Source organism: Delphinapterus leucas, chromosome 10, assembly GCF_059928025.1.
Source record: "Delphinapterus leucas isolate spDelLeu-1000000601 "Yukka" chromosome 10, BTC_Dleu_Yukka2, whole genome shotgun sequence".
NCBI lineage: Eukaryota > Metazoa > Chordata > Mammalia > Artiodactyla > Monodontidae > Delphinapterus > Delphinapterus leucas.
In genome coordinates this window covers 20974483-20989453 of record NC_143138.1, presented here as the reverse complement: position 1 = coordinate 20989453, position 14971 = coordinate 20974483, and the positions used below count along the sequence as shown (strand labels likewise).

The following is a 14971-nucleotide window of genomic DNA, read 5'->3' as shown; positions in this document are numbered from 1 at the left end:
CCTCAATGCTGTCTCGTGGGAAATGTAATATAAACATGCAGGTGGAATGGGGGATTGGTAGGTTTGGCAATAGAATAAGCCGTGTTTTAGGTAGTTTGGAAGGGGCAGTAATCGGTGCGATGTGAAGGTCGGGTTATTGGAGTACGTGGATTATGTATGGAAGGTGAGCTGCTTTACCCACAAAAGGTTGAATTTGGGTGAAGGTGGGTGTGGATTTGCTGCTTACCCCTTCTAAAGCTGTGTTCCCACATGTTTGAGCATTGACAATTGAGAAGCTAGAGCGTTTGTGGTTGCTTTCTAATGTCTCTGAGACCTCAATTTGCTCAGTTCCAATCTCTGCCAAGTTAAAGGTGAAACTGTTTTGGCTTTCCCGTGAAATGTTTGACCTTTTACACAGAGAACAGTGAGGGCGTTATTTTGCTGATATTAGACTTCTATAAAAAAAAAAATTAGACCTCTCAGTCAGGATTTCTAATAAACTTATTGGTAGCAGAACCCAAGACAGAGAACCCTGCTGGCTTCTACAGTTTCACTACTCAAAGTGTGGTCCACCACCAGCAGCATGTACATCACTTGGGAATTTGCTAGAAACGTAGATTTTCAGACCCAACCCAGGTCTACTGAGTCAGAATCTACGTTGTACCCAGTTTACCCCAGGTGATTCTTATGAACGCTAGATTAAGAAGTCTATTTTTTAAAATGGTGTTTTTGGTCTCATCAAGAAAAGCAGCCTGTCTGAACTCTTACCAGGAGAAAGCATTTGCAAACTACACTTATTTATGTAATAGAATGAAATTTCTGTCAAGCAGTTGCACATAACAAGGTGCCTCTAGAGTTTGATTTCATTATGGATCAGTGGTCTCGGTGGTGACTGCACACTACAGTCAATTGGAGCTTTTATTAAAATATTTTTGCTTGGGGTCCAATCAGTATGACTATAATTGTATGAGGTGGGCCCAGGCAACAGTAATTATTAAAACTCAGGTGCTTCCAATAGGTAGCTAGGGCCAGGACTAAATATTGAATAAATTCCAATCTTGTGGTTAGCTCCTGTTGGACTCTAGGCTTAGCAAGGAGTTACCTAACTGAATCAGGCTTTCCTTGTAGTTCCAAAGGAGGACTTTCTGGCTTGCTTGATGACAGTTTATCTCACTGCAATGAATCAAATAGTATTTGGCTTTTATAGCAATTTCTGAGGACAGGGCTAATGTGAGTCTATATCGAGAAATGTAGCTGCTTTCAGTGGTTGACATTACTAGGTTTTCAGGGATGCTACAAGGAGGAACATCCTGGAGAGTGGATACCTCTGTCTTCACATTGTGCTTTCCTGTACAGATTAGCACAAGGCCTTGTTTGGTCTTTCAGGTGGCCTTTCTCCATAGCCTTTAAAAAAAAAAAAAAATTATTTAGGAATTTATCTCCCCACCCCCCACCCTGGATATTGTTTCATTTTTTAAAACTTAAAAAATATTTTTTTTATTATGCAACATTTGAGAATATATGGAAGTAGAGATAATAGTTTAACAGACCCTACGTACTCCTCACCCAGCCTCAACATCAACACTGGCCAAATTTATACCTCTTCTACCTTGATTATTGTCAAGCAAATCATATCATTTCCTCTCTCAACATTTTAATATACATCTACTTTAAAACCTAATTGTGATGCCATGATTACTCCCCCAACAAACAACATTTAACACTGATGACTTTTTAAATTTATTTATTCCACATACATTTGTTGAGTTTACAATGTGCCAGATGCTGTTCTGTGCACTGGGAATATACTTGGAGAACAAGACAGACAAGATTCTTTGCTCTCATGGAATTTACATTTGACCCTGGGATAGACAATAAATCAGTATCATATGTAATATGTTAGATGGCGAGAAGAACAATAAAGCAAGAATAAGGATTGTCATGGGGAGTTGAAATTTAGATAAGGTGACCAATGAAGACGGCAGTATGGAGGTAGTTATTTCAGCAAAGAGTTGTGAGGAAGAAGTTGTGGAAAGAGAAAATGGGAGCCTTCCCTGGTGAGCTCCGCAGTGGTTAAGAATCCGCCTGCCAATGCAGGGAATGCGGGTTCGAGCCCTGGTCCGGGAAAATCCCACCTGCTGCGGAGCAACTAAACCTGTGTGCCACTACTACTGAGCCTGCGCTCTTGAGTCCGCGTGCTGCAACTACTGAGCCTGCGTGTCACAACTACTGAAGCCCGCACGCCTAGAGCCCGTGCTCCACAACAAGAGAAGCCACCGCAATGAGAAGCCCACACAGGGCAACAAAAAAAGTAGCCCCTGCTCGCCGCAGCTAGAGAAAGCCCGCATGCAGCAACAAAGACCCAACGCAGCCAAAAATCAATCAATCAATAAATTATAAAAAAAAAAAAAAGAGGGAGAGGAGGAGGAATGTTGAGATGCCAGGGGGGCTATGTGGAGTGGAGTGGGCTGGGCGCTGTAGGAGGAAATAATGGCAGAGAAATGAAAGGAAGCCAGATCATGCAGGGGCTTGTAAGTCACGGTAAGGAATTACGCTTTTGCTCTGAGTGAGATGGAAGGTCTTGAGAGGAGTTGCACATAGGAGTTTTTGTGTCCCTCTCTCTCATTTAATCAGGTTCTGCTTTATTTTCAGGTGGTCTCAGTTGTGCTCCAGCACAAAAATCAAGGCCCATTTTTCTTTATTTTGTGCTATTCAAACCTTGAAAATAGAAGCTGACCTGGAGGATTTATAGTTAGGGAGAAAAGAGAAAATCATTTATAAAATATAAACATTTGGGATTAAAGGTGACTCATAGCATAGTACTTCCATTTACTAGTTTTATGGACACAGGCAAATTGTTTACCCTCAGGTAACAAACGATTTATTTGAATTGAAAATCAAATGTCTTCAGGAACCAGGCAAGGGGTTTTTGTATCAGGAACAGTGGTGAGCTATCCAGCTTTATATCACTGGGTCAGTCAGTAGTGACCTTCTGGCTGAATACAAGCCCCCTGTGTTGCAAGGTCCATGTAGCACTCTTGGTCTTTATTATGTCATTTGCCAAGTAGAGATGTTAACAATACCGGCCTTGGGAACTGTCCAGATTCATGATTTTATCAATTCAAAGTCTGTAATTTAGTGCCTATATGGATTATTTAATTTAATCCTCACAATAACTCTGTGGGTTGGGGGGGCCATTATCAGCTCAAATATGATGATGAAGAAATGGAAGCATAGTGAGGGGAACTACCTCTCACAGGGGTTCATTTGGATAAAACTGTCATGGACTTTATCTCCATCACTAGAGAATGGATGGACATTTTGTGTTATGTGCATATGTCCATTTTACTTCATCCATCCATCCACTCATCAAAAACTTTTTGAGTGCTTACTATGTGCTCAACAATGTTCTAGGTGTTGGAAAGAGCAATGCGTAACATGGCAAAGATCCTACTGTGCAGAGCTCACCGACGATTATTGTGGGAGACAGAAAATAAACAAAGATAAACAGTCTTTTGGTAGGTAAAGAGGATTAAGAAAACACAAAGAAAACAGGCCAAGGGGGTTAAGGACTGCCACAGAGTGGGAGATGGGTGGTGGATAGTTATCATTTTAAATAAGGTGGGTGGGGAAAACTTCACAACTGAGATGAGACATGAAAGCCAGTGTCATGAAGCTTGGAAGGGAGAGGGGTCTTCATACATCTGTAAGATCATTCCACAGAGAAGAAACCGTGATTGCGAAGGTCCTATGTTGGGAGCATCACTTGGAATGATGGTCGCAGGTCTGATAACCAACTAGATAGAAGCAGGTTCCTCTTCTGTTTTCTCAAACTGGAGTTTCAAGTCTCAAGCTCAGCAGCGATTTTACACATTTTTTTTTTCCCCCAAAAGTATTGTTCTAGTTTCCTGAGCACACCCAATTCAGATGGTAAACTGAGGCCGGGGCAGGAAGAGATGAGTACTAATCCCAGGGAGGACTGCCAGCCTGATTCAAGGATACCAGTCATTAAGGAAAGACCATTAATTATTTGATAATTTATTTAAAATAAAAAGTAAGATATTTTGAGGTTCCAAATAATCACCATCATCGTTTTACTTTTCAGAAAAAAGAGAATCCAAATGTAATATTTCTAAAAAGGCTTTATACACTCTAACAAGTAAAATTTCTGAGATTACATTGGATAATTATGGATAAGTCCCCAAATATAAAACTGCTCATCTGTTGGCTCATGGCTAATAGAACTCTATATTAAAACCTTCAAAATGGTGACGATTTGATGGCCAAACCCATGATTTTAAAAATAAAACAAAATTAAAATACATTTATTTATTTATGATAGAGGTGTTACATGTTCTCAGCTGCAGATCTTGAGCTGTAGCTTTGTCTTGGCACAGAACTAAGAGATCACATCTCTTCTGAACCCTTCCTATTGGGAGACGCTGCAGTCCAAATGCAGGGATTTTCATTATGGAGTGTAAACTATTAATTACTTTCATTTTTAATAAGTAGTGTTCAAGGAAAGAATGGAAAACTGGTGTCCTTCAGGTTTTGCCAGATAACTGAAACTGTCGGGGAGGAAGAAAATGTCCTCTATCCTTTGCCAACTAAAGAATGTAGCTAGCTATCTGGTTCTACAAGGTTTGAGATCCAGCAAGTAACAGAACTTCCTTTTAGAAAATAGAGATTGGGACCCTGCCTTGGTGGAGGGTATATTAAGATAAACCCCCAAACCTTGTGGACAAAGAATGTCACCTGCCATATCAGTAAACTAAGGATGTGGCGGCCATCAAGCCATCAGCTCCCGCAACCGCCCCTGCCTGTGCACCCTGAGGGGATTCAGGATGGAGAAAAACAGGATACTGGCCCTAGATAGTTAAGCTACATATATATCAAAAGAATGATTTCAATGAGTCCAGACTCTTGCATCTTCCCAGATATAGAAAAGGGCTAACTTCATTAACTTGAGATGGCTGTTTTCTTTAACAGTAATCTTTTGAATTTCCAACTACGTGCTTTTTTGTGTTGTTGGGTTTTTTTGTTTTTTTTCCAAAAACGCCTATATATCCTGGATCCTCCTTTACCTCTTCAGGACCAGTCCCTCAGAGCTATCTGAGAGGCTGTCTCCTGGGCTTAAGTCCTCCATATACCTGCTGAATATAACATAATTCTCAACTTTTAGGTTATTATTATTTTTTCAATTGACAGCCTTACGGCTTATTGCAAGTTTATTCTCTGCTTTTATGAGGTCCAAAAAGGGTGTTCTAGATCAGCAAGTAGCTCTTTCTTCCAAGCAGTGGTTCTGGAGCCCAGGTGCCCTTTTATCTCTGTGTCTCAATCATCCTAAACACACTGCTTTCCCATGTTAAAAAATAAAATTCAATGGAGTAAATTTTAAAGAGCTTATTGGCTTTATTCAGTGATTCATGAATCAGGCAGCATCCAGTCTAGCAGATAGAAGAGAGCTGTGAGGAGCTGTACAAAATAAAAGATTTTTCTAGGCAGAAGGGAGCAGGAACAGGGAAGTTACACTAGGAAAAAAAGTGGGTAGCTTATTGCAAGGTTGCTTTCCTTTAGGGGTTGGCAGGGGTCTGTCCGGCTGATTACCTGACTGGTGCTGAGCAGGCAATTCCTGTTTGACTAGTTTAAGATTTCATTTCTGGGGAAGCCAAAACTGTAATTAAGTCTTGGTCTGATGACATAACTCTATTTTGGGCCTCTTTTGTTTCTAAAACACTTTTGTCTTGGGAGGGGAAAGAGCTTGGAAAGTCTTCGTGGAGGTTATTATGCCCCAGACCTGAAAATGTCAAACTTTACTTTTATTTACCTTCCATTGTTAGGAACTCAGCTATGTGGGCTAAGAAGGCCACACCCAACTACAAGGGAAGCTGGGAAACAAGGTCTCTGAGGGCTCAGGAAGGAGAGGTTAACAGCCAGTGTGCCTCTGCCTCTGAAGGTTTATAGAGTTTATCTGTGCAGAACTGGGGCCCTGAAGTTAGTATCATGTATCTGTCACCTCAGATATCCACACTTGCTCTAATTCTCTTTCCAGAAAACCTGTGTATCTTCTAAAATCACTATGCACAAGTCCTCTGTTCTTTCCTGATAGTGGTAGACAGAGCATTGAAACAACAGAGTTCTGGGGTAGTCCCAACACTAAATATGCTTGAGCAAATCACCTATAAGAGTTACTGTATTATCTCTACAGATGGGGAAGCATGCTGAGTGATTCTGCATAATGCCCAAGGTCACCTGGCTAGTAAATGGTGATAACAAATTTCAGCCCAGGTAGTGAACCTCAAAGCCCTTCAATTTTAAGCATATTTCATTACTGTTCTATATTTGTATACATTATTATGTGCTCTATAGGACAATGTTATATGTCCTAGGTAACAGGGACCATATCTTATTACAAATGACAACTAGAATGACAAGTGAGAAATTACCTTAATGCAGTGGTAGCCTCCCAATACACTACCAGGCAGGCCATTTCCAAGGTCATAGAACATAAAGTCTCACAGAACAATTTAAGTTCCCTGATTAATTTTATTGAATTAATTTTAAATATATAGCAAGAAACAAGGGAAAAGATACCGGACAAATGAACACATTTCAGATAGGTTGCAAAAAGATCAGTTGAATTCTTGGTTTCACTTTTCATGTGAAACCTCCCTTTCCTCCTCTTCTCCCCCTTCTCCTCCCCCTCCCTCTCTCCTATCTCTCTCTGACCCTCCCCTCTCCCTCTCTCTCCTCTCACTCCCTGCCTTCCTTTGAATTTCTTCTCTGCTGAGAACTAGGTTGGACTTTGAGCAAAGGGGTCCAGCAGATGGAAGTGATTTGGAGCCAACACATGCTTGCTCTGTTGGAGAGATGCAGGGCTGAGTATACAGCCTCCCATCTAGGGAGGTCACCAGTGACATACCAAGCAAACATGTCTTTTATGTGCATGTTATCTGTAGAGGGCAAATGGTACCAAAATGGGAGTCACCAATGGGTGGTCAGTTTAAGAACTCATAAATATCGTGTAACTCATAAATACTTAGTGTCTTACAAATATTTGGCACTTCTTGGTTCTTTCATCACTTTATATCTCCATGTAGCACACACAAGCTCTACTTTCTCTCTGTCTAACATCTCACGACGTACTAACTTAATGATTTACAGTAAATACAGCTTCTGAATTTTGTATCTCATAAACGCCTTGCTTACCTATCCAACATTTCTCACATGTTTCCTACTTATGAATTACCTACTTAATATTTATGAATTTCATCCATCCAGTTTGTTCTTGGTAGGCTCTCCATAGTAGAATTGAATAGTAGAATATATTTGAGAATATTCTCAAATAATAGAGAGAACATACCTTATACATAGAAAGGGATGAGTTCCCTAAGGAGAGTGGAGCGCCCATTCCAGGCCTGAGCTACATAGAGAGAAAAAGACTAATTTTGTTTAACTACTGACTATTTTAGGCTGTCTGTCACTTCTAGGGGTATCTAATACTAAGTCATACAGGTGCACATTAAAAAAAGAAGAAATCTTATTAAGGAGAATCTTTAAGAGGAATAATGGACAAGATTTATTAGTATAGTATTCCTTTCTACATTTCAGTAAGATCCTACATTTCAGTAAGTCACAGCACTAGGACCAATACAAAATTCTTGTGGACCAATGATAAAACATGGTAACCTGAAAATGTAAATATATAACATCTGTTGTTAACCATAGTCCACAAATACAAACTTGAACTCCACACATTTTTGTAATTCCTTTCTCTCTTTTACTGTCTCCTCTTCCCTTGCCATCTCTCTTACTCCACCTCCCTTCCAGAATTGCCTCCAGGGAAATTAAAAATTTAAGGTTAAGTGAGTTCAGCTTTTGGCAATGCTAAAGTGACATTTAGACTGATACTTCCCTTCTGTTCGTTTGGGTACTGTCTAAATATTCATTTTAGACTATGAGCCCTGTGAGGAGATTGTTTCTATCCTGCTCATTGCTCTGTCCCTAGTACCTGTCACTTTTTGAAACTTAATAGGCTCTCAGTGAATGAATGAATAAACTCAGAGTCCTAGTTTTTCCACTCAAGAGTTCATTTAGAGAAGAATCTTGGGCACACTCAGATCTATGATCTCACAAGACTCTGCAACTCCCCCCTCCCCAATCCAGCAGAGAAATGGCCATGAGAGTGGATTTATCAAAAGTCCACTTTTGATAAGGATAGCAACTAAAGAGCTCTGATCGACATTGCAGGTAGCCTGTCGTGTATGATCCTTAGTCTCATGGTATTTTGAAAAACTGTAGCTGAAATTGTATTGTTGCTAATTCCAATCAGCCTTAAGGGAAGACTGACTGACTCACTGGGCTGCCAGCCAAGGACTGTATCCAAAAATCAAGGTTTTATATTTCCAGGCTACTTGAGGTTTCTTACCCCTTCCTTTTCTCTATTATGTGAATAACAAGATTTCACAATCATTTGATGGTCTGACTGCTAAAATTCTTAATAGCTCAGCAACTAAAACTGACTTCTCAGTTCTTAATATAAAACCGTTTCTCTGCTCTGTGCTCGCTAAAATTATTTCTTCTCAGTAAAAAGAGCCCTATTTCTGAAGAAATTAGAATGGTAAAGATGCCTAATTAGTCAATTTTCAAACCTGACCTTACTTCTCTCTAGAAACGAATAGTATGCAGCATTAGAGCCCCTTTTGAAAGTGTGAGTGGCTCTGAAAAGAGCCTTTGGGTTTAACAGCACCTGAAAACATTTACTTGGAGCTGGTGTACTTGGTGACAGCCTTGGTACCCTCGGACACGGCGTGCTTGGCCAGCTCCCCAGGCAGCAGCAGGCGTACGGCCGTCTGGATCTCCCTGGAGGTGATGGTCGAGCGTTTGTTGTAATGCGCCAGGCGCGACGCCTCGCCCGCGATGCGCTCGAAGATGTCATTGACGAACGAGTTCATGATGCCCATAGCCTTAGACGAGATGCCGGTGTCCGGGTGGACCTGCTTCAGTACCTTATACACGTATACGGAGTAGCTCTCTTTCCGGCTGCGCTTGCGCTTCTTGCCATCCTTCTTCTGCGCCTTGGTCACTGCCTTCTTAGATCCCTTCTTGGAAGCAGGAGCAGATTTAGCCAGCTCAGGCATGGTGTAAAGTTATCAAACAGACGAAAACTGACAACACCTGTTACAATGCTGGCCTATTTTTGTAGGGCTTATATGCAAATAGGTGCTTAATCTATCTCAATTCCTGATTGGGTCAAATCAGCCAGTAGAAACCTTTTATGCAAATAAGGTGATTTCAAATCTGCTTTTTGATTGGCTGTCTAAGTGGAACTAACACTAGACATCCCCCCCACCATCAGAAAAAATAACTTTCGTTTTCAAAATAGTGCAAAAAATTAATGTCTTGTCCGTAAGTATCTACTTGTGAGCCTTGTTTCTCTCTAGATCCGGACCTAAAGAGACAAACGCCCGATACAAATTTATGACTAGTTTCCTGCCAAAATTCAGTTACCGGGTTAGTAATTCTAGAAAAGAACATAGAAATTAGCTAAATATATAAATGTTTTCAAAATTATGCCATTGGCATTTCCAATTCGGCTTGATCAAAGTCGGCAACACTTAAGCTTTACGAAGAATTAAGGATCGTCACATTTCAACGGCGGTAGTATTTTCATGTTTTCTAGGAACAGTGTCTGGAAGTGATGCCAGCGTTTGTTGGAGAGCTGGGAATTATGTAATATGGTGCTTGCATTGCTAAGATAAAACGTTTATTCAAAATCAGAACCTTTGATAAGTGACGAAACTGGACTTGATCAATTACATTCAAAACCGTAGTTTTTGAAAGGGCTCAGAACTCTGGAACGTTCATTTTCGTCTCTTCCCAAACTTAATCCCGAACAAGGGGAGTAAAACAAAACCAACTAAGGTATATATAAAACATGTAACATACAGGGTGAATAAATGGCGGAGGACTTTAAGCGAGTAAATATAGAGCGTACTGCAATAGATCTAGATTTTCTAAAGTGAGACCTGGTATCCAATCACAAGGCCTATCCAGTTACTTAATTCACGGCGCGGAATTTGAAGATTCGGACCAATCAGGAGGACCTCGCCTGTATAAATAAGAGCAAGAACAGCACGGCTTGTAGTTGTAGCAGTGTTTGCAATCTCATATTATGGCTCGTACTAAGCAGACCGCTCGCAAGTCCACCGGCGGCAAGGCGCCGCGCAAGCAGCTGGCCACTAAGGCGGCCCGCAAGAGCGCGCCGGCCACGGGCGGCGTGAAGAAGCCGCACCGCTACCGGCCCGGCACGGTGGCCCTGCGCGAGATCCGCCGCTATCAGAAGTCCACGGAGCTGCTGATCCGCAAGCTGCCGTTCCAGCGCCTGGTGCGCGAGATCGCGCAGGACTTCAAGACCGACCTGCGCTTCCAGAGCTCGGCCGTGATGGCGCTGCAGGAGGCGTGCGAGGCCTACCTGGTGGGGCTCTTCGAGGACACCAACCTGTGTGCTATCCACGCCAAGCGCGTCACCATCATGCCCAAGGACATCCAGCTTGCTCGCCGCATCCGCGGGGAGAGGGCGTAAATTGGCCTTCTTAATCGAGTGATAACCGAAACCCAAAGGCTCTTTTCAGAGCCAATCACTTGATCATATAAAAGGTGCCGTAGTACTTGGTCATTAAGAGCACAAATTTTGCGCAGTCCCGAGAGACCTTTGTGGAGAGAGTCTCGGAATTAAGCTCTTTAAAAGGCCTATGGTGTGGGTTTTTTTTTTTTTGGGTTGCGTTGGGTCTTCAGTGCTGCATATGAACTTTCTCTAGTTGCGGCGAGCGGGGGCTACTCTTCGTTGTGGTGCGCGGGCTTCTCATTCCAGTGGCTTCTCTTGCAGAGCACGGGCTCTAGGCTTGAGGGTTTCAGTAGTTGCAGTACTGGACTCAGTAGTTGCAGTGCGTGGGCTCAGCAGTTCTGGCGCACAGGCTTAGTTGGTCCGTGGCATGTGGGATATTCCTGGACCAGGGCTCAAGCCCGCGTCCCCTGTATTGGCAGGCAGTCTTAACCACTGCACCACCAGGGAAGTCCTAAAAAGCCTATGTTATTTTTAAGTTTTCAGTGTAGGAACTGCCTCCACGGCTTTACTTGCACACCCCCGTTTGGCGTATTTTGTGTAGGTTGGGTACATTTAGGCGTGGCTAAACGCCTGGTCTACACCAGGGTGCCCTTGCTCACCAGAATTGTGAAGCCCAGCTCGCTAGCAACCACAAGGACCTGTTGAGAATTGTCACGGATATACCACGACCACCCCTAAAACGGAGCCAAGGCTTAGGTTATTAGCTTTATCACCAAAGGGAAGACCTTGACAGCTCCTGAGAACTTGGTGGCGGTCTTTACCCACCAGGTCTTCTCTACAAAGGGCCGAAGCAACCAACAGGGTCAGCTGGGTGGGTCTCTGAGTAGGAAGAAATGGAATGAACTCGAATGCAGGAATCATGAGCCTTTCAGCAGACGCCATTAAAGAGGTCTTTTTCTGTTTTCCTAAATTCCCTATCTTAATCTCTAAATCAAATCTTATGAAAGTACTTCATATTTGTCAGTAAAACATGAAAATCAGCTGTAAGCTTGAGAGTTCTCTATTGCAGAAAATATTGTCTTCGCCTTCTTCTCATCCCTACAAAACAGCAGTGTTATGTTATTCTGTATTGAAACGATATTCCCTTCTTGTGGAAGTAACAAATTCTTCACTATTTCTAAACTGGTAGCTGAAGGGAAAAAAGTAAGGAATTTTGTACTGAAACTATACAGTCTGTTATTTGGAAATGTAGAAAGGTTGTTACTAATTGGGTTACTGTAGACCATTTGGAAGGATTTTATGTCTATTCAAACACTTCAGCAAATTTCAGGTTCAAGATGGGTGAGGTATCCTTAACTACAAAATTGAGATCCTTCTATTAATTTATTGTTTTTTAATGGGCTGTTTCCCCTTGAGGATCAGTAAGGAAAGAGGTCAGGTGGTAAATTTAACAGAAACAAAGCTGTAAATAAATACACAGGCCAAGTTAGCCATTGTAAGTCCTAAAGGTTTTATAAAAGAAATCTTTGTTCTTGGAAGTCTGTCAGGCATTGAGACTCGGGTGCTGAGAACTGGGGAGCCTGGACCCATATAAGGAAAAAAGTTTAGCTATTCATAATTCCAATAATGGAGTGTTAGATATTTGTAACGCTACATAAAGGCATTCCATATTAGAACGTACTTGCCCATATCCTGCACTTTCTTTGAGATTCTAGCACAGTAAGTTTTTTAATGTCTGTTTCTGTCTCACCAGATGGTGGATGTCAAGATATGAGGACCAAGGGGGCACAGAAAACACCTAGTTGTATTATTAAATCCATCAGAACATCTAGAACAGTCCTTTGCCTAAAACAAACCCTCAGGAAATTAGTCAAATTGGAATTTAAAATAAAAATGATTGAACAAACAGGAATTACCATTCAGTTTATTCCTGATTACAGAAGTAAAAGATTGATAGAGTTCATGTAACTTTAATACTATATAGTTTTACCACGTAGAAATAATCAACATTAATTGAGTGGTTGCATTACTGAGTCGGCCAGAAGTCATGTATTAGTCTATGAAGTCTCCAAAATATAAGGTAAATTCAATAGTTCTCTACTAATATACATAATTATTATTCTATTAGTTCTTTACAGATGAGGAAACTGAAACTAAGAAAGTTTCAGTTAAAAAGGATAGAGCCAAACTTTTCCCCTTTAGCATTGCTCTATTAAACAATAGCATCAGTATGATCCTCAACAGTTACCCCTGAGGCTTTATTCCTTGGAAGAGCTGTCATAGGAAGACTGATATGTTTATCTTAACATTTTCATAATATGTTAAAGGAAATGGGTGGATTTTCAAAATGTACAGGATAATATAAAACTGTGTTCTATTATACTACAATTATTACAGCCAATTGCACAGAAATATAATTGATGCACAGCAATAAAATTATAACATTAACTTGGACAATTTTTAGCCTTTCTGTCCATCATCCAAACAATGATCTTGATTGTTAAGACACATACACACACACACACACACACACACACTTTTTTAAAAAAAATTTAAAGGCATACATTGAAATGGTAGTGCTTAACATGAGATTTTTTTAAATGAATTTTGATTTTCTTGGGGAAATATCACAAATCTAAATCATGTCACATTTTATTTGTACCTGTTGGAAAATTAAGTTGTATAACCATTTCAGGCTTACCTGGTTGCCTATAAGTACATGTAATTTAAAAACAAGTATATAATCTCTGAATGACCAGTAGCTTTATTTTATAGAAGTGATAGCTAAAAATCAAGATAATTCAGAAATGCCATTCTTTTTCCACATCCTGCCTACCCCATATGTACACAGGTAAATATTGATATTTTACATCTGAAGACTTCTATACTGCAAAGGTGTTTTTTTTTTTTTTTCAGTAGCCCCAACACCTTGGATGGCATAACTCAGAAAGTAAGGGAGCTAGTGCCTAAATCAAGCCATGAGGAGGGTCATAGAAGGGGCAGAGAGATTTATTACCCTTAGTTTTCCACAGAAAAACAGAAAATCACTGGATCTGATTATTATGGGGGTAATCCTACCCATTTGACAGGATTTTAAAGCTCAGTCAATTAAAAAACACCTAGAGTAGTGGGAAAACAAGATAAAGAAGACTAATGACCTAGGGTTTAGTTTAATGACAGAAAAGAATAGATGCATTATAAATTTTCCATTGATAATAATGGTACCCAATTATTAATGTCATCAAAGCACATTATCAGAGAAACTAGATTTTTCTAATTAGGGGAATTTATTCATGGAGTTGGAACTTGAGATGAAATTGGAAAGATTCTCCCAGGTAGAAGGAGAGAAGGAATTGCAGATGAGTAAAGTTGTCCAAAAAACAAAAAACAAACAACAACAAAAAGGAATAGAAAGGTAAATTTCAGTTATTAGTGCTGGTTAGTGTGAGCAGAAAGTATCATTATGAAAAAAGGCTATAAAGTTCTCACTTGAACCTAAGGCAAGAGTGACAATTTTTATAAGACAGAATGACCAGAATTTAGGAATTAGGGGCTGGAGAACCTGTTAGGAAGAACTAGTTAGGAAGAAACTGTTTAGGATACTGGTTAAGAAACAATGGAATCATCCAGGTATGAGAGGATAAGGAGAGGATGTGAGAGGGGAGAAACTGTCAGTTACTGAAATTTATTTAAACATCTACCTGATTTAGTGACTGAGTGACATGAGTAATCAAGGCCTCCACACAGTGACATGAATTCCATCTGCCTCCTCCAGTTAAAAGGAGTCAGGCAATTACTAAGTAGAAGGGAGAAAGTAGTGACTTCAGCCTGGCCCCCAAAATTACTTTTGGCTTACACCTATGCCATATGTATAAGTACCCTCCTGCAGCTAAGAAAATATGAACATGCCCTTCACACCTTCCATGCTAAGACATCCTTTTTTCTTTCTTTCTTTTTTTTTTTTTTGGTATATTTTGGAGACAACTACTCACACAGGCTCCTGCTTGATATTTGCCTCTTTAAGTGTAGATCTGTTGAGTTTTTCTAAACCTGGGTTTTTGCCACTGTAATTGACAGACCACCTTTGTTTAGCAAAAGAACATCAGAAATGCAAGGATGAGTGTTTCAGGAGACCCTCCTAGGGATGTGGTTTACTGATGAAATAAATACACGGACTAGGAATGAGCTTCCTGATCCCTCATCATCCTGCTGCAGAATATCAAGACCATCCCAAGATGTTCATTTTAACCTGCTTTAACTGCAACAAAAATTTTGGGAGATGGAGGAAGAGTTAAACAAGTTCTGATTTCCTTGTAAATTAGAAACTGTCCCAAGGAAAGGAATATGAATATTAATTTACATAAACCAGTGTAAAACTAGAAGAGCATTGATTGAATCGTGTTTAATCCCTTCTGGTGCATTCCA

The 14971-nt window shown here is 40.5% G+C and overlaps 2 protein-coding genes across 2 annotated transcripts; one reads left to right on the top strand and one right to left on the bottom strand.

Moving 5' to 3' along the window:
- Positions 1–6700: 6700 nt before the first annotated feature.
- On the bottom strand, positions 6701–9491 carry LOC111168527 (histone H2B type 1-L-like). The gene has a single exon (XM_089918461.1). It carries the CDS (start codon positions 9117–9119, stop codon positions 8739–8741), a length of 381 nt encoding a protein of 126 aa, XP_089774587.1. The 5' UTR covers positions 9120–9491; the 3' UTR covers positions 6701–8738.
- Positions 9492–10031: 540 nt separating this feature from the next.
- On the top strand, positions 10032–13488 carry LOC149748154 (histone H3.1). Its single transcript, XM_089918457.1, has one exon. The coding sequence runs from the start codon at positions 10154–10156 to the stop codon at positions 10562–10564; it is 411 nt and encodes a 136-aa protein (XP_089774583.1). The 5' UTR covers positions 10032–10153; the 3' UTR covers positions 10565–13488.
- Positions 13489–14971: the final 1483 nt, after the last annotated feature.